The sequence below is a fragment of the Lepidochelys kempii genome, chromosome 3 (assembly GCF_965140265.1).
Source record: "Lepidochelys kempii isolate rLepKem1 chromosome 3, rLepKem1.hap2, whole genome shotgun sequence".
NCBI lineage: Eukaryota > Metazoa > Chordata > Testudines > Cheloniidae > Lepidochelys > Lepidochelys kempii.
Window position 1 is genome coordinate 33,337,258 of NC_133258.1, and position 20,696 is coordinate 33,357,953.

Sequence of the window (20,696 nt, forward strand, 5' to 3'; positions counted from 1 at the left end):
AGCCCAGAAGAGCAAGTCACAAAGATCAAAATTCTCCTCAACTCCAAAGCAATTTTTCACTTCATGTGCAAATTTCCTACTAATGTCATTGGAAGAGCACTCAGGTAGGCAAAGTAGAATATTGGAAACAAGAGCCGTTGTGCACAGTTCAGCCCTTAGTCTCTTGAAGAAGGGGAGAATCAAGGTACTTTTGAGCGACCAGTAATTGCTTTTCACAGAACAGCATTGTAAATGCCTCTGAAGATCTGCGCATTCTGCGTTTTCAGTTGTAGGGAACCACCCCTAAACAGGGAGCAAAATTCATCAAGTGTCACTCCACTGAAGTGAACAGAATGATACCAGGAATTAATTCGGCAACATCTGCGTACCCTGCCATGTCAATAAAGTTATTGAAACTGAAATGTAGAAAAGTTACCATATGAGCAGATGGCCTAAAGGGCAATAGAGTCAGGCTACTGGCAAAAGGGGGAAATGACTCTGACTAGGTATTACATTTCCAAAGCATGGGTGTTTTAAATGGGGGGTTTACAATATAAATAAACAAACCACACCTTGGACAAGTCCCACACCAGCTCAGTCTCACTGGAGCACAACATACAACAACCCTCCTGGAATCACTTCTTGTGTCACTGCTGTATTCCCTTCGATCTCTTCAGCAGAGCTCCAAATCCTTAAAGAGACAGGGTGCAGGTAAAGATAACCCCGCAAGCAAACATAGCTCTGATATACTCTTATAGGTACTACACAGAAACTGTGATAAGAACTCAAATAGTCAGATAGAAACATACTGTGGCATAGTCAAAACCCTATCGTATAACAACAGTCAAGATACATAGTAAGATATTAGATAAATATATCAAAATGTGTTTTGCAGATTAAAGGAAAATAACTTTTCTTTTGCATTTTTAAAAATTAAAGCTAATTGTTATGTTGTGCCATGCTATATGTCTAAAGATTTTGTATTTGTATGTTAACTGTAGGCAAAACAACTGTAACCCAGTCGGTCAAGGACTCACTGAATGCACTTCTCTTAAGGTCACCACCAGCTTGTATCAGCCAGTGGAGGAAGACTTTTGATGATGAACCAACACTCATCAGGAGGGCATTTTATGCTCTGGGCAACTACATTGTTGCTTCAGAAATAGCAAAAGCATCCACCGAGTCACCTGTGGTTGTAGACAGGTTTGTAAAAAATATTTTCCTGTTGTCTGAATGTGACCATCCATTCTTTCAATGTGACAAGCAAAGCTACCTGAGTTATCTTTCTTGTCTTTAGCATTACTTTGGTAGTAGCCTGGAAAATATTTATGTATTTCTACTTAATTCTGATTGGTGGTTTAAGTGCATATGAAAAAAGGCAGCTTGATAGTATTGTCTTTAACCAGGCATATTATGATATTTGTAGGCCATCAGATGCAGGAGAAATGCAGAGAACAGAAATAGGACCTTTATGCTGTCTTTATTGACCTGACTAAAGCATTTGACATCAACAGAGACGTGGGCTATGGGCTATTACATAAGCTTGGTTGTCCAGAAAAATTCACCGACATTCTGAGGCTAGTTCATGACGGCGTGCTCGAAAAAGTATGAGTAGATGGTATTCTGGCTGACCCATTTCCTATCACTAAAGATATTAAACAGTGCTATGTAAATGGTCTGCTCTTGTTTAATTTCTTGTGTGCAGCAATGCTCAGTGATGCTATAGGAGACCTGAATGCTGGTATCGGGATACATTTCTGATCCTCTGGAAAATAATTGAATCTGAGCAGGCTTGCGCTGTGAAGGTCTTTGAGGCAATTGTTCATGAGCTGCTGTGTGCCGATGACTGTGTGCTAGAGGCACATACTTCAGAAGAGATACAATTGATTAGGGACAGATTCGCAGAGTCTGCAGAAAGGTACAGGCTGACAATCTGAAAAAGATAGAGGTCATGTATCAACCTGTGCCGGGGAAACCCTACATGAAATGAACAGTCACCATCAGCAACACTCAATGAACGGAATGTTGTTACAGATTTCTACTATCTTGGTAATACATTGTCAAATGATGTTACTAGAGACAAGAAGCTGACAAGTCGTATCAACAAAGCTGGTTAATCATTTGACAGATTTTCAGGCAGAGTCTAGCAGCAACATATTAAGCTTCAAACCAAGTTAAGTTTAAAAAGCAATTGTGCTGTCTAACTTGTATCAGTGTGAGACCTGGACCTGCTACATCATATTAAGCTTCTAGAAGAGTTCCATTTATGACCTCTGCATGACATATTCTGCATCAAATGGCATGATAAAGTTACCAGTAATGAAGTTCTGTAACGTAGTCACTCCACAGGGATTGAAGCCATGCTTATCTCATCACAGCTATGCTGGGATGGTCACCTATTGAGGATGGGTGATACTAGAATGCCAAGGCAGTTGCAGTTTGGTGAACTGAAAGTTGGCAACTGCATACAAGGCAGCCAGAAGAAACACTTCAAGGACACGCTGTGAATGCACTTCTCACCAGCTTGTATAAGCCAGTGGAGGAAGCATAACTTGAAACAGTGCAGTACTGACATTGACAGCTGTGAGTCATCAGCAACAGATGGATCACACTGGTGAGCAGTAGTAAACAATGAGGTTCCCAGTTCAAGATTAACTGCCGTATGGATCTTGAGGCACAGAGGCTGAGTTCTAAACGGTGGTGGACTCAGCAGGCACAGATAGTGATCTCTTCCTCAGCATCGAGCTACCGACGCACTTCATGTGGCAAGGACTGCTGCTCGCACATTGGCCTTTTTAGCCACAGTAATACCGTCATCAGCATCAACTTGGGTCATGAAGCACAACAACCAGATAATTATGGCAGCTGTATGTCTCAAAAGACAATGCTGTAACACCAGAGCAGTTCCGATGCTGTGTGTGGTGCTGCTATGTTGCGAATGGCTAAAAGTCCAGTTCTCAAATAGCCAGGCATAGCGCAGGCAGGTACTGTGCAAGATTCCTTAATACACTACTGCCTAGTTGCAACAAACCTAAAGAGAGGGCAGACTGCCAATTGCAGCTGGCTGTAAGGCTGTTTTAGATGAATGTAAATTGAAGATACAAAGGTTGCGGATCTCTTGAAACATCTAGATAGATTTATGTGCGGGTCTTGGGAGGAGCCAGTGGTTATGGTACATGTAGGTACCAATGACATAGGAAAAGGTAGAGGAGAGGTTGTGGAGGCCAAATTTAGGCTTCCAGGTAAGAGATGACATTCCAGGACCATCATGGTAGCATTCTCTGAAATGCTTCCAGTTCCACACACATGGTCAGTTAGACTGACAGAACTGCAGGGTCCCAATTCATGGACTATTTGACGGTGTTTGGAGGAGGGATTTAGATTTATTAGTACCTGGTGATCCCTTGGGGGAAAGGAGGACCATATACTGGAAGGATGGGCTCCACCTGAACTAAAACAGAACCACATTGCTGGGATGTAAAATTAAAAAGGTTGCAGGTGAGTTTTTAAACTAAGGCCTGGGATAAAACTGACTGGTGCGGAAGACCACACATACCTTAGGGGAGAATTTATTACAGGGGATACTTCATATCCTAGTAAAAAGGAGAGTATAGAGGAGGATAAGTACAGGTAGGAATGGAAGAGAAACAGTGAAACAAAAAAAGAGTCCCATTCAATTACATTACATGAAGTCAGAGAACTAAATATTGAACATTTTTATAAGTACTTATTAAATGAGGATATTAATAGGCATCACAGAAACAATCATAATCAATGGGACACAGTAATAACAGGATACAATATATATAGGAATGACAGAGTAGGTTGTGCTGGTGCGGGAGAGGCACTATATGTGAAAGAAAGCATAGAGTCAAATATAGTAAGACTCAAACAGTACCATTGAATCCCTATGAATAGAAATTCTGTGCTTCAATAATAAGAGTAAAGCAGTAGGAATATAATACCGATCACCTGACCAGGATGGTCATGGTTATAGAAAAATGCTCAGGGAGATGAGAGGCTACAAAACTAGAAAACCAAATACTAATGGGGGATTTCGACTATTCCCATATTGACTGGGAATATGTCACCTCAGAAGAGGATGCAGAGATTAAATTTCTAGACACCATTGATGACTGCTGCTTGGTACAGCTAGTGCTGGAATCCACAAGGGGAGAGGGAATTCGTAATTTAGCCCTTAGTGGTGCACAAAATCTGGTCCAAGAGGTGAATGTAGCTGAATCACTTGGTGATAGTGACCATAATGTCATTGAATTTAACATCCTTGTAGAGGGAAAATGCCAAAGAAACCCACCACAGTAACATTTCACTTTCAAAAAGGGGAACTTAGCAAAAATGAGGAAGTTAGTTAAATGGAAATTAAAAGGAATAGTCATGAGTGAAAAGCCTGCAAGCTGCCTGAAAACTTCTTAAGAATACTATGATATAGTTTAAGCCTCTGTGTATACTCCCCATTCCGCATCCCCTCTCCCCCCCACCAAAAAAAAAAACAACGAAAAAAACCAAAACCAACAACAACAGTGAGAGGACCAAAAACAACACCATAGCTGTATAACAAAGTAAAAAAGGCAGGTAGAGACAAAAAGACATCCTTGAAAATTTGAAATCAAATCCTACTGGGAAAGTAGAAGGAACAAACTCTGACAAGTCAAGTGTAAAGGTATAATTAGGCATATGAAAAAAGAATTTGAAAAGCAACTAGCAAAAGACACACAAACTAGCAGCAATGTTTTTCTTTAAGTACATCAGAAGTCAGAAGCCTGCCAAACCATCCGAGGGACGACTGGACAATCAAGGTGCTAAAGGAGAACTCAAGGAAGACAAGGCCACTGCAGAGAAGCTAAATTAATTCTTCGCATTGGTTTTCATTGCAGAGGATGTGGGGAGATTCCCACACCTGAGCCATTCTTTTTAGGTGACATATCTGAGGAACTGTCCCAGATGGAGTTCTCAGTAGCAGAGGTTTTGGAACAAAGTGCTAAATTAAACAGTAATAAGTCACTGGGACCAGATGGTATTCACTCAAGAGTTCTGAAGGAACTCAAATATGCAATTGTAGAACTACCAAATGTGATATGTACGTGATATGTACGTAAATCTTAACGTAAATCTGTCTCTATAACCAGATGACTTGAGGATAGCTGATTTAACATGGATTTTTCAAAAAGGCTCCAGAGGTAATCCTGGCAATTATAGGTCAGTAAGCGTAACTTCCGTGCCAGGCAAATTGGTTTAAACTACAGTAAAGCACAGAACTATCAGACACACAGATGAACACAATATGATGGGGAAGAGTCAACACATCTTTTATAAAGGGAATTCATGCCACATCAATCTACTAGAATTCTTTGAGGGTTTCAGCAAACATATGGACAAGGGAGATCCAGCTGATACAGTGTGTGTGGACTTTCAAAAAGCCTTTGACAAGGTTCATCGCCAAAGGCTCTTAAGCAAAGAAAGGAGTTAGGGATAAGGGAAGATCTTTCATGGATCAGTAAATAGTTAAAAGATAGAAAACAAAGATTAAGAATAAACAGTCAGTTTTCACAGTGGAGAGAGGTAAATAGTGGGGTCCCCCGAGGGTCGGTAGTAGGATCTATGCTGTTCAACATATTCATAAATGATCTGGAAAAAGGGGTAAACAGGTGAAATTTGCAAATGTTACAAAATTACTCAAGAGAGTTAAATCCAAAGCTGACTGCGAAGAGTTACAAAGGGATCTCACGAAACAGGGCAAGAAAATGGCAAATGAAATTCAACGTTGATAAATGCAAAGTAATGCACACTTGAAAATATAATCCCAATGATACATACAAAATGATGTGGGTATAAATTAGCTGTTACCCCTCAATAAAGAGATTTCGGAGTCATTATGGGTAGTTCTCTGAAAACATCTGCTCAGTGTGCAGCAGCAGTCAAAAAAGCAAACTTTAGGAACCATTAGGAAAGGGATAGATAATAAGGCAGAAAATATGATAATGCCACTATATAAATCCATGGTACACCCACAACTAGAACTGCAAGATGTATTAAACCTTGAATACATCTTGCAGTTCTAGTTGCCCCATCTCAAAAATATATTAAAATTAGAAAAAGTACAGAGTAGGGCAACAAAAGTGATTAGGGGTACGGAACAGCTTCCACCTGACGAGAGTAAAAAGACTGGGAGTGCTCAGCTTGGGAAAGAGACGAGTAATGGGGGATATGAGAGAGTTCTATCAAATCATGAATGATGTGGAGAAAGTGAATGGGGATGTGTTATTCGCCTCCTCACATAACACAAGAATCAGGAGTTACTCAATGAAATTAATAGGCAGCAGGTTTAAAACAAACAAGGAAGCACTTCTTGACACAATGCGCAGTCAACCTGTGGAACTCATTGGCAGGGATTGTTGTGAAGGCAAAAAGCATAACTGAGTTCAAACAAGAATTAGAGACGTTCATGGAGGATAGGTCCACCATGGGTATTAGACAAGATGGTCAGGGATGCAATCTCATGCTCTGGGTGTCCCTAGACCTCTGACTGCTAGAAGCTGGATGACAGGAGATGGATCACTTGAAAACTTCTTGAAAGTTTGAAAGTTCTGTTCAGTCCCTCTGAAGCATCTGGCAACAGCCACCGTCGGAAGACAGGATACTGGACGAGATGGACCATTGGTCTGATGCAGTATGGCCATTCTTATGTTCTTATGAAGTGACTGGATTTAAAACACATTTAGCCCTACAGAGATGAAAAGATAGCAATGCAGGTGGAGAGGAGTCCTCTAATCTGTCAGATTTACTAGTTCATTAGCATAGTCAAGAAATCTTATTTCCTCAATTCTGTTAAAAATATGAGTACTCTTTTTGTTGGGATGGTGCCAAATTAGTGTGGCCATACTGAATGAATGGTGAGAACATGGCTTGACATGACTGAACTGCGAAAGAGGGTTCTGGGAGCAGAATCCTTCTCATACCATCAGGCAGATGCCAGAGGTGAAACTGACTGGCTCCATGTTGCGTGTATGATCAGTACTGACTTTGAGTCAGCAGATATGTCCACTTGAAAGCAAACAACACATGTAGAACATCTGGAACGGAGCATTGGCTGACCAGGGCATCTCGTCCCTGTTGAGAGACATCATGCAGGGGGCTGAAGTGAATGATTGATAAGGGAGTGACTGTGGAGTAATTTTCAGTTGGCACCACTCTGCAGTCTCCTCCTAAAGTATTAATTAGGTAAAATTTAGTAATCACACACCCCCTGGGCATGTTTTTAAGACATGTGACTCCTTTGAGGAAAAAGAGTAAAAAAAACAAGCAAATTAAATTACTGTTGGGATTCCTTAATTAATGCTTAAAGAAGCAACGCTGCTAGACAGAGTAGCCAAAACTCTGCTCCGTGGGTTCGAGTAGGACTGTGAACCAGAGGGGTCTCAAGGCAACTGAGGCCTTGCCTTGAGGGAAACCGAGACAGATCAGCTAAGAAGAACAGACCCGGAGAGAAGAAGCCATCGATAAAATTGGTAATCACCTCTGTTTGCCAAGCAGGAACTGCGTGAGGCTAGCGCAGGGCCTGTTTGTGTATGTTTGTGAAAAAGAGACTCATTAAGGGGAATATGTAGCTCTTAATGTCTAACATAGGAGTTATGTGCTTGATATAACCCTTTACTACTTGTGTAATTCCTCTCAATAAACTGCTGTGTATTGAAAATAATTACTGTGTACTTTTTTCACTGGTATGACGGTAATCTGCTCTGCCAGGAGCCAGTAAAGATCCATTTCAGGGGTAGTAGCGCCCCCTGTTATCAACATTTGGTAGCAGAGGACGGTTTGCTGTTATGTGTAAGTGAATGGGTCTTTAAACTGAATCAAACTGTTTCTGAAGTGGTTGCCTGTTAAGAGCTTGGTATCCTGAATCATTGGTGTTAACCGACTAATTTAAATATTGTTCTGAATCAGTTCTGACTTATATTAATTCTAGCTCGGGGGCCAGATTTAGTTACAGTATGAAGAGAGGGAAGTATACCGGTGAGCGGGGTTATATTGGCCATTCTCAGAGTCAATGATGTTTCGCAAATGCAGACAGGGAAGGGTCATCGAACTGGAGGACAAGGGGGACGCCCTGAAGCCTCCAGGTGTGGTTGATGAGTGTTTGTTAAGACAGGTGTTTAAAAGCTTGGGGTCTGATCCATGTCTGGCTGATGCAGTCCCCGCACTGCATGAGAAAGTTTTAGACAACTTGATGTTGGTGTATCCAAAGGGTTACACTCCCAAGAAAGCCCAAACAGCAGCACATGTCATCGGTGCTGTGTCCTGTGGTATAGATTAGCTTGTAAAGGAGTGAGATGTTTTGGAACATCAGCGAGATGTTGTGCAAAAAAGTTTGGAACAAGAAGTGGAAAAACTAAAATTGCAGAATGGAAGCCTGACACGTGACTTTCAAACTGCTGTAGCAAAAAATGTAACCAAGGCTCAGCAGATAACAGCTTTAACCCATACATGTCCAGAAAGAATAAATATACAGGTGGAAGAGGAGCCCCTTCCAGGGTATCCAGCAGCCCAGCCAGTAGTGATAGCAAAAATGTGTCAGCCTTCATGGCAAATACAAGAGGAAGTAAATCGTCCTCTGACTGAAACTAAAAAATCGGTGCTGGGTGAACAAATGGACTCTTTGACTAAGAAAACGTGTTTGCCTTGGCTGTTGGAATACATGGTTAGAAAACATTTACATATTGAAGATTAAAGAGAACTGATAACTTGTGCTGGCCCTATGGAAGGAACGGCTTTGTTGGCAGAAATTGAGGCAAAGTTAAACAAAGGTGACAGAGACAGTGTTATCCAGAAGGTAGCCCGATACTTTCTGACCCCCTCTGAATTGAGAAAGACAGCTTTGTTGATACATCAGAAGGAAGGAGAATCTGTTCTGGCTTATTGTACTAGGTTGTTGTTGGTATGCTCTCTGGTTGAAATCGAGGAAAAACAGCTGACAGATTTGATCTTTGATGGTTTAAGGAAACCTATTAAGGTGTTCATAGGATCCTGGATAGATTGAGATCAGGTTGAATTGATTAAATCAGCTCGGGAGGCAGAAAGGGTAGTAAGTGGAGCAGGTAGTTCTTCTTGGAAAGTGGTTAGTGATGTTTCCTACAGCAGTCAAGCAGGCTATAATGGCTCCAAGCACACGGATATGGGATGTGGTAGTTGCAATGAAATAGGACAAGGCATGGTAGGAGATGTGGAGTGTCTAGTGGGGGATCGTTGCGAGCTCAGGTATGGGCTCAGCCTCAGGAAAGAGGGGCAGATATGATGCGTTTGGATGGGCAACCTCTGAAGACTTTGCTAGCTGCTTTAAGTGATTTGATGGCAAGGACTAGATCACAGTCAATGCTGCAACCAGGAGTTAAGGCTGTTGAAACCGTGGGAACAGGTACAGAAGATCTGCCAGCGAGTTCTTATGGCTTGTTATCCCCGGAATTGGCTCAGATGAAATTGGCAGGTCTGTATCAGGGTGGCTCCACATTTCAGTAAAAATGCCTTACCCTTAGCAACCCCTGCCCTAAAGGTAAATGTTAGTAGCCAAATTACAGCCTTGCGTAATTGGTAAATCTTACATGGAAGAGGGGACAGAAGGAAACGTATAATGATTGGTGGCATTAATTAATACAGGAGCAAAGGCAACTTTAAGTATTAAAACACCTGCCCTGGGTAGTAGATCAAGCTAAATTTTAAATAAATCCAGTGGTTTGTAACAGCCTAACTGAAAACACTATATTAAAAGTAGATATGGTACAATAGGAAAAGTGAATGATTACCGGCAATTTGGCAGAAAGGCTGGTTGTGAAGAAAGAGACTGTAAATAACCAGGTTATTTCAGAAGGATTAAGAAAGTAAACTGTAAAGCTATGGCAGCTGTGGCACAGCCAGAGAAAAAGTGGATAAGAGAATTTCTCATGGTTTGGGCTAGAAAGAAAAGGCAGTGGTAAAGATAGTGGTGGGGGGGGGGGGATTGTAAAGCCAGCTCCTTAGTATTCCTATCCAGCAGAAGCTGTTCCCCACATTAAAAAAAAACAACAACAAAAAACCTGTTGCAGGATCTAAAAGCACAAACGGTAGTAGTAAAGTGTCCAAGCCCCTGCCACTCCCCAATCTGGCTTGTACAGAAACTGGATGGCCGATGACATTCATGATTATATTATAAAAATATAATTGTAAATCTACCTCTGTTGTAGCCAACCTCCCAACTGTAATGACCAGAGCAGTGGCCAGGGCTAAATGGTTCTCTGTACTGAATTTGTTATTTGTTAGTTATTTCTTTGTTATGTTATTAACCTCTATGAATTTATTTCCTTTTGTTTATTTTAAACCTGCTGCTTAGCAATCTTAATTGGTAACCCCTAGTTCTTGTGTTTTTATATATATATATATAAAAGTAGTAGTAAATAACACTTTCTTATTTACTTTCTCAACAACAGTCGGGATTTCATAGACCTCTGTTGTATTCCCCCTTTAGTTATCTTTTTTCCAAGTTGGAAAGTCCCAGTCTTAATCTTTTCTTATATAAAGTTGTTCCAGACCCCTGATTATTTTTGTTGCTTTTTTTTCTGTGCTGTTTTTTTCAGCTATGGTTGTTGCACATATGTTTTTAGGGATCTATACACAGTGATTCCAGAACCTCTTTTTTTGGGGGATGGTAGCAGCTAATTTAGACCCCATTCTTTTATATTTATAGTTGGAATTATGTTTTTCCAACGTGCATTACTTTGCATCTGTCAGCATTGAATTTCATCTGCTTAGTCACCCAGTTTTGTAAAATCCCTTTGCAACTCTTTAAAGTCTGTTTTGGACTTGACTATCTTGAAGTTCTGTATCATCTGCAAATTTTTGCCACTTCATTGTTTGCCTTTTCAATATACAGATCATTTAACGATTCTGCCTTTTCCCAGTACAGATCCCTGGAAATGCTACTGTTTACCTCTCTCCATTCTAAAAACTAACTAGTTATTCTTGCCTTTTGTTTCTTATCTTTTAACCAGTTATTGATCCATAAAAGACTTTCTCTCTTGTTCCATAACAGCTCACCTTGCCTAAAAACCTTCAGTAAGGATTCAAAGACTTTCTGAAGATCTGAGTACACTATATTCACTAAATCACCATGGCTATATCCTTGTTAATCCTCTCAAAGAATTCTAGTAAACTAATCTTTACTATAATTTCTTAACTATAAACATGAATGCAAATTTCTTTAGTTCTTCTATATTGGCTTTAAGTATCACAGGGTAGCCGTGTTAATCAGTATCCACAAAAACAATGAGTCTGGTGGCACCTTAAAGACTAACAGATTTATTTTGGCAAAATAAAGCTTATGCCCAAATAAATCTGTTAGTCTTTAAGGTGCCACCGGACTCCTTGTTGTTTATATTGGCTTTTTTCTTCTTGGGTGTTCCAAGGTGATACGGAGACCTTAATCACCCAGTGGCCTCACTGGTTGTGTAGTAGGTTTCCTGCTTTTGATATACTACCAGTATAGGAAAATCTCAAAATCTGAAAGCAGCCTCCAGGCTTAATTCTCTGAGGCGGGGAACGTTTTAAAAAAGCTTTTGGAAAGTCTACATTCCCGTATTGTGATAGATAACAGTATAGATTTACTCAAAGTCCTAGCCAGAGTAAACTTACTGTGGGCAACAACTTGAAGCCAACCTCTGCAAAAAAAAAAAAAAAAAGTCCTGTACAAAGTCATGTTAGAGTTGTTTCCCTGATCATGTTTACTCTAGCAGCATTTATTTCACTAGGATCAAAGGGAGAAAAAAGGCTAAAAGAAAGCAAAGTGAAAGGGAATAAAACAAATTTCTATCCAGGTAACTGATTTTCCAGTACAAAAACTCTCCACAACTCATTAAAGGAATATCAAGTTGCTAAACCCGGTAAAGGGGATGATAGGAAGAAAGAATGTGGAAGATGGGGAAATAAGGCACACTGTGGTAACAGAATCTGTCATTCCATTTGAGACTATAAAAAACACTCAGGGAATGTGGACATTCTATGTACCAAATAAGGCATGTATTTCTGTGTGGGTACTGGGATTAACATCCAAGATATTAACAAAAGAGTGGCAAGAAACTTCAGGAAAACATACTTTTGTAGTTAAGAGGGAATATAATCTAACAAAAGTGTGTAGGGAGCTCAAGTGTAACAAATGGTGCATACACAGTAGGGGCCAACGTATCGCAAGCAACTAATACCAAAACTGGGGAATTGTGGGACCCACATACACGACTGAAAGAAACTTCTCAGACGTACCAACACCATCGGGAAAAAGCACCCCAAGAATATATCATTCAAGGGGCTTGGTTTAAAAATGAAACTAAAATTCCAGTCATAAGTATAGGATCAACTGTAAAATAGTATAATATCACTGAAAATATGGAAATGTGTCAATGAAGATGTAATTGGTGCACACAGAACACATGTTTACTGGGGTATGGTAATAAATCGGTATTTAAAGTGTCCGAACAAAAGTACCCTAACATAAATGTACTTTAAAATGCCATACCTCATATGGGGACAATATGTAATATATGGAAGGATAAACATGGGTTAATGTAACCAAGCCAACACAAGAACATCACAATGTTCCTAAATGTATAAAATGATTGTAATCATAGTGTATATATACACAACAAATCTAAATTTAAGATTTCTGTAATCTTAGTCCCTAAGAAGTGGATAATCAACAGTCTGTCATAGAGTCACCAGGCTAATGCTCTAAAACTGCAGACTAAACAAGCCCAGTACCCTCAGCCTCTCATCATAAGTCATGTGCTCCAGCCCCCTAATCATCTTCGTTGCTCTCCGCTGGACTCTCTCCAATTTGTCCACATCCTTTCTGTAGCGGGGAGCCCAAAACTGGATGCAGTACTCCAGCTGTGTCCTCACCAGTGCCGAATAGAAGGGAATAATCACTTCCCTAGATCTGCTCGCAATGCTCCTACTAATGCAGCCAAATATGGCATTAACCTTCTTGGCAACAAGGGCACACTGCTGACTCATATCCAGCTTCTCATCCACTGTAATCCCCAGGTCCTTTTCTGCAGAACTGCTGTTTAGCCAGTCAGTCCCCAGCCTGTAGCGGTGCATGGGATTCTTCCGTCCTAAGTGCAGGACTCTGCACTTGTCCTTGTTGAACCTCATCAGATTTCTTTTGGCCCAATCCTCCAATTTGTCTAGGTCACTCTGGATCCTATCCCTACCCTCCAGCGAATCTACCTCTTCCCCCAGCTTAGCGTTATCTGCGAACTTGCTGAGGGTGCAATCCATCCCATCATCCAGATCATTGATAAAGATGTTGAACAAAACTGGCCCCAGGACTGACCCCTGGGGTACTCCACTTGATACCGGCTGCCAACTAGACATTGAGCCGTTGATCACATTTTGTTTTATTACTTTGATCAATTATTTATGGGTACAAAATCTTAATGGTCCCCCACGCATTGTGACTGTGTATTAGGCTAGCATTATTAAAGAGTACTGATTTCTTTTATGTAAGTGGTTCCTTCTATTAGGAGGTTTTATCATGTTAATGTATTTATTCAAATGGTCATGTATGCATCCCATTCCTGTATCTTTTCCTGACAGATATTGGCACAGCACAGCTGCCTATGCAATTGCTACTGAAATAAGTGGAAAAGTGCAAAATCTTCCTCCAACTCAACATGAGGTGTACCAGTGGCCTGAGGACCTGCTCAAGCCCGATCTTGTCTTGCTGTTGACAGTTAGTCCTGAGGAGCGGATCCGGAGATTGCAGGGACGAGGTCTGGAGAAAACAGAGGAGGAAACCGAGCTAGAAGCTAACAGTTTGTTTCGCCAAAAGTATGTCTTAATAATGAATAAGACCAGAGATGGAATCCTCACCCAATTAAAATCAATAGCAAAACTCCCATTTACTCCAATGGGGCCAGGATTTCCATATGCCTAGACTGTCCTGTTACTCAAGTAATACTGACCGACAAGGGTATATCCTGCCAGTTTGAATGACTGGATGTGCTGATGGGCCTGAGGTGAATAACTTCCTTAATCCCCAAAGTTCAAAGAAATTCATAGTGAAGGTAGAGTTGTGGCCCACCTCTAGTAATTACTCCCATTTTTGATGGCTACAAGAAGCCAGAACCTTGGTTTTAGATCTCACGTGAAAGACTGCATTTTCAACATCACCATGCTCTGTTGTATTAGAATAAGTGTGAATGTGCAGAAGTATTTCATAAGGTTGAAAACTCATTATTCATTACAGAATTTAGCTTAAGCTCTTTTTTTGGAAAATTCTATGAGTGTGCAATGCTGACCATTTTCATAAAAAAGTTATAGAACTTCTCAGAATTTAATTATCTGATTTTGGGGGCTAAGCTAGATTTTATAAACCTAAAATTGACCTTGACAATGATGTATTAAGAGACTGCACAAGTCTCACTGTTTTTGCCAAATTGTAAAAACGATGTTTTATGCTCCATAATTACATATGATCATGAACTAAAAAAAACTCTGGAAGGAGAATCCAAACACTACAGGGAAAAGTATAGCAGTGGCAGAAGCATTTTTTCATCCTAGCATGAGAGAGCTAATTAGACTTCCTTTCTGGTTAACTATCTTGCATACCTTAATTATCTGTGCCAATGACTAGCCTGTTGGTTTGGGTTGAGCTAATTTTTTCTCCTGGGAGAAGAAATAAGTTACTCACAAAACAGAGTTCTGTAGGCATTATTCCAGAGGATTTCACGATAGTGGAGTGGAAAGGGGGCATCACCTTAAATATTACTTAGATATTAGATATCCAGAAATCTGTTCAAATCTCTGGGTATCTACATGGAGCTGTGTCACTCCCCAGGACCCTCTTTACATTGGCAGCACAGCTTCCTTTTCAGCTGGTCTGCCAGGAGCTTTTTGGAGCACTCCTCTTCCCTGGAGGTTTGGTGGCATAGAAGTTGCAGAGCTGGGAAATGAGGAGGAGCTTAATACTGCAGTACTCCACAGTAGCTTCCATGGGAACATCCTCAAGAGCTTCCACATATCTGGAGGTGTATAATGCCAGGTAGAATAACCATCCTCCCAATTTTGACCTAAACCACACCCAGCCACACTCCTCTGCACATGCAGAGCCCCAGCCCCATACAATTCATGCAGTAGGATCTGGGAAAGAGTGGGGGAGGGGGAGGGTGGTATGATGCCGTTTGGCTTTCCCTCTATTATGCCCTTGGCTGTAATCTCTGTACAAAATCTTGCTTTAGATATGGCCCTTAGTTATTGCTGTTCATTAGATACGGTCCACCTGGATTTGGGAGTGACTTCAGAATCTTGCTCTGTTGGTCATTCAGGTAGAAGCCTGAGTGGGTTTGAAATGATCCATTTTGTAGGAGTAGAGAAAACAACCTTCATTGCTCATACACGCCTCAGAGGCTAGTTGTGGAAGAGCTATGTTTTATAAGAATTGCTTGCTTGCCATCCAAGCAGCAAGGTTTTTGTAGTACTGTTTGCGTATGCAGCAGGGAGAAAGATAAATGGAGGGTGAGAGAAAGTTGTCTCACGGGAACAAGCAGCTCCTAGCTGAAATCAGAGCAGAATAAAAGGAACCTGTGCTGGGGTTATGGGATCCCTCCGTTGCAAAACAAACAGACCTGGGGAAAGGAGCATCCCCTGCAGTGAGCACACTGTTTTGTCTCAGGAAATTGGTTTGGCGGTGAGTGTGCATATTGTGAATCCCATCTTCATAAATAACTGTTCATGTTTTGTTGTTGTGCCTTGTGGCACACTGCAGTATATTTAATTTTTGGCTTCATTCTAGAATTTTTCTGCAGCCAGGGCATTTTCAGTCAGATATACCTTTTCATTTCATGGCCGTTTGATAGTTATAGAATGTATCACTTGTTTTATTTTTATATATTGTTTTTTAAAATAGAGTTGAAGAGTCATACAAAAGGATGGAGAACCCTGGATGCCAAGAGGTTGATGCCAGCCCCTCCAGAGAAGAGGTTCTGAGGACTGTTTTGCACCTAATTAAAAAACACTGTGGTTCATTATAGCTGCTTTTGTGTGGCAGCATTTACAGTGAGTTTGCTTGTTTCCTCTGTTTTTCCTCCCTGGAAATGCACTGCACTCAGCTCTTTTCCATCCAAATAAGCTGCTCCAGAATTCTCAGGCAGAAGAGTCTCCCCTTTCCTCTACCCAATCTAAACAGTGTTTTTATACTATCTCTTTCATTGCTGCCTAATGTACTTTGTATATAGGGCAAAATACAACTCACATGCTGTCCACCATCCCTGGTGCAGCCACCAACAAATCATTAGGGACGTACCAGGTATATGAGACGGTGATAGGAATGTGCTGGCATTTCTAACAACGTTATTTTATTCTATCACTGCATAGAAAACCTGATCCTGCATTCCTTGCATACCCAAACTCCAACTGACTTCAGTGTGAGTTTTGGGTGTGCAAGGAACGCAGAATCAGGAGGAGAATCTGAAACATAGTCCAACAGTAAAGCTATTAAATGATCCAACATTCAGAAACCTGGAAACCACAGTCCCAGTGTTGTTACTAACATTGGCATTTGGATATTAGCGTGATGGGCATCTTGCAGAAGTGTGAAATAAATGAGGGCCTGATTTTCCCAAGTGCTGGGTACCAATAACTCCTGTTGAAGTCAGTGGAAGCTATGAGTGCTCATGCGTCAGTAATAGGCTCTGAAAAATCAGGCCCTGAGTAAATAAATACAAACGTCAATACAAAAAAAGGAAAGATCTGAACTGCAGGTCAAACCATTTGAAAGAGAAGCAGGTGGAAGGAGAGCAGAGTCTGCATACTGGCACATTAGAAACGGGGACCTGAGAGGAAATCAACATATAAAACGTTTTGTAAATAATAAACAGAATATTTTTCTACATAGATTTTTCCCCCAACCTATTTTTTAATGCATTAATGTTCTCTCTCAATGTTATTTGCTGGCCTTCTGATGGAATTAATGTAAAGCAGAAAGACAAGGAGAATCTACTTGCATCGTTCATTTTAGTCAGTTTTTTCAGCACTTTATCTGTACTGAGGTTTCTATTCATATGTTTTATGCAGAGGTAGCTGGACACGATCTCTACCCTGCAAAGACTTACTCATAGGCTCAACATTATACACGTGGGTACCCAGATTGGGGCTACTCACCAGGCATAAAGCTGAACATGTGTGTAAGTCTTTGCAGGGTCAGGGCCTAACTGAAATTCAAGATGGAAACCTACATTACATGGCATTTTATTTCTAATCTTGTTTATATTTAATTTCCTTTATTAAATAAGCATAATTGCTCTATAAATATCTCTTGTAAATAAATGTTCTAAAAACGTGTACGTGAGCATGACTGAACATGGCATTACCCTCCATCACAGCAAAGCGTGTGTATGCAAGGGAGAAAACCATTCAATAGGAATAGGAAGAAAACCATTCAAACACATTTTTATTTAGTTAATTTACATTTTATTTGGTTTACTTATTATTAATTACTTGTATCGCACTAGTGCCTGGTGGCCCTCTACACACGCCTAGAATAGGAACTCACAATTATGATTATACTGTACATTTGTCTTAGGAGACATCTGAAGTGTTCAGATAATCAGTTTTGGATAAAGGAATTTCAGATGTGGAGAGCATAACCAAATGTGGATAATCAGAGGTTGGATAACTGGGGTTTACTTGTCCTGTAGCTTTCGGGGTCTTACCTCTTCCAACCCTAGTGAATGCTCTGCCCATGGAATGCAAGTACTCCTTGGTCAGGCAGAGCTCCAGTAAAGCCAGGCTGTCTGTCTTTCTGCCTTTCCTGAATGTATTGATAAGGAGGGTAATGGAGCTAATGAGATCTGAGTTACCCACACAAGCTTATTTGCCCTTATGGACTATTCACATTCCTTGGAGCTAATATACTTATGATATATAGCAGGCAGTACAATAAAACAAGACTGTTGAAGCTAATGTGTTCCTTTCTTTTCTCTTCACTTTGTTAGAATTAAAGTTCTATATGCACTATTGCACATGGCCCAGCCAGAATGCTAAAGATAATGATACAGATACTTGATAATTGTTGATGACTATTGATGATTTCTGTAATTTCTTCTTACAAAGATCCCAAAGCACTTTACAAATATTAATTATATTTTACAAACCTCCCTATAAGGTGGGTGAGAGAAGTATAAGGATGTCTCTTTAGCAGCCACTGAAATGCAGCTACTTCAGGTATGGAAGCAGTAGGACTACACAACCATTTAGAACAGGAAGTGAAGAATATAATATCCAGTTGTGGTTGGGTTATGTAGGTAGTACATATTGGAATTTGACCAGGTCGCAGGGCTCAGCCACCCCATCTTACAGGGGAAGTTAATGACCTGAGGGGGCCTCAGAGCCCAAGCTCTGACATCTACACAGCAATTGTAGTTCTGCAGCCCAAGTCAGTTGACAGGGACCAGCTGCAGGTGTTTTACTGCACTATAGACATACCGCAAGAGGTCAGGATTTGATTTAATCACTTATGTAACCCTAGGCTCAGGCAATAGTCCCATACAGATACAGCAAGAGCGCCAGTTATGGCTTGATCTTGCCAGGTGCTGAGCCAGTAAAGTGCTTAAGTACATGCTTAACTTTAAGCATGTGAGTAGTCCCATTAAGTCAATGAATCCAGCTCCGACTGACCAATTATCAGTGTGTCTTGCAGTAGGAGCTATTCAACTACTGATCCTTACTGAACCCTGCTGTGCCAGTTATTTACGAGAAGGAATGCCACCACAGCGCTGCAGCAAGCAAAAGAGGGGTTACAAGTTTATTTTATTGTGTCCAAGCTTTTCCCACTCTCAAGAAAAACAGCTTCTGGACAGGCCAAACAGAACGGAAGGGTTTCCTTTGAGCCTAGGTGGCCCCATGGCAGGTTTTCTGAGCCTGGGAAGGATTCTCCCTTAGCCCAGTGTACCATGAGGTATTTTTGCCTTCTGCTGCTAGGAGACAAATCAGAAAATATGTTTCTTTGGTCTCATCACTGCCATATTGGCAGGTGAACAGCCACCCATCCTGAGAAGTTTCAGAGTAACAGCCGTGTTAGTCTGTATTCGCAAAAAGAAAAGGAGTACTTGTGGCACCTTAGAGACTAACCAATTTATTAGAGCATAAGCTTTCGTGAGCTTATGAGAAGACACTGTCCTTAGTCAAAGAGACTAACAAAAACCTTCAGTGGAGTTTAGCTCGTCAAGACTTTGATTTTGAAATACAACACATTTCAGGAGCCTCTAACAAAGTGGCTGATACACTCTCCTGGCCCAGCTGGTGGGGATAGAGGCCAAGCGAGCCAGAAACATACCCGGGGGAGGAGAGGGAACTTCATCTCGCTCTGCCCCTGTTCCCAGCAGCTGGGCCTGGGCCCTTCCCCAGCTGGACACTCTCAGGCAGCTGCTGTGCTGCACAGCGACCTGGAGTGGCAGGTGTGAGAAGTGGCTGGTCCTGCTCCCTTCCTGGGCCTAACTGCCAAGGACAGGGGCCAAGTGTGCCAGGGGGCAGGCACAGTGGGAGAATGAGAGAGGTCTCCTTCCCCCCAAACCCCACCAGGCCAAGCAGAAATCTTGCGGGGGCACTTTACCCCACAGGCTCTATGTATCGCCTATATGCTCCTGGACATTGCAAGACACAAAATCTCACCCACTCCTGAAACATACCCCTAACCTCTGGCTGAGTTACTTGAATCTTCAAATCATGGTTTAAAGGCTTCAAGTTACAGAGAATCCACCATTTACACTAGTATAAAGCTGCAAGTGAACCAGGCCCCATGCTGCAGAGGAAGGTAAAAAATCCCCAGGGTCTCTGCCAATCTGACCAGGGGAAAATTCTTTCCGGACCCAAATATGATCAGTTAGACCGTGAGCATTTGGGCAAGAATCCGCAGACTGACACCTGGGAAAGAATTCTCTGTAGTAACTCAGAGCGCTCCCCATATAGTGTCCCATCTCCAACAGTTGAGGATTTTTGCTTCTGGCAGTCACTGATGAGCCACATGCCATTGTAGGCAGTCTCATCATACTATCTCCTCCATAAACTTATTATGCTGAATCTTGAAGCCAGATATGTTTTTTGTCTCCATTGCTCCCCTTGGAAGACTGTTCCAGAACTTCACTCCTCTGATGGTTAGAAACCTTCACCTAATTTTGAGCCTAAACTTGTTGATGGCCAGTTTATAGCCAATTGTTCTTGTGTCCACATTGGTGTTTAACTTGAATAACTCCTCTCCCTTCCTGGTATTTATCCTGCTGATATATTTATAGAGAGCAATCATATCTTCCCTCAGCCATCTTTTGGTTAGGCTAAACAAGCCAAACTCTTTGAGTCTCCTTCGTAAGGTAGGTTTTCAATTCCTCCATTCATCTTAGTAGCAAATTAATTTGAATTAATTTTTCTTAAACATGGGAGACCAGAATTGCACAATTGAGGTGCTCTGACTATGCATCAAGCTAGAAAAATGTCTCTGTGATCATTTGAGCTTTCTCACTTTTGATTGTTTTTGATTTTTTTTTTTTTTTACTGGACTCAAGCACATAACTGTCCCATAGATGAGTATTCCCCAATAATATAATGTATGTGTCATGTATGTAATGCTATGTTTTAAGAGGTTTGTTTTATGGTCCATGTAACAGTAAGTAAGTGGAAAATGGGCT

At 41.1% G+C, this 20,696-nt stretch overlaps 1 protein-coding gene across 1 annotated transcript in view; it reads left to right on the top strand.

Moving 5' to 3' along the window:
• CMPK2 (cytidine/uridine monophosphate kinase 2) overlaps positions 1 to 17,979 on the top strand; it is a 20,159-nt gene extending 2,180 nt beyond the window's left edge. The window contains exons 3-5 of the mRNA XM_073336082.1: positions 981 to 1,182; positions 13,615 to 13,848; positions 15,926 to 17,979. Coding sequence (XP_073192183.1) covers positions 981 to 1,182; positions 13,615 to 13,848; positions 15,926 to 16,049 — 560 coding nt within the window. The 3' untranslated portion in view covers positions 16,050 to 17,979. The remainder of the gene's footprint in view (positions 1 to 980; positions 1,183 to 13,614; positions 13,849 to 15,925) is intronic.
• Positions 17,980 to 20,696: the final 2,717 nt, after the last annotated feature.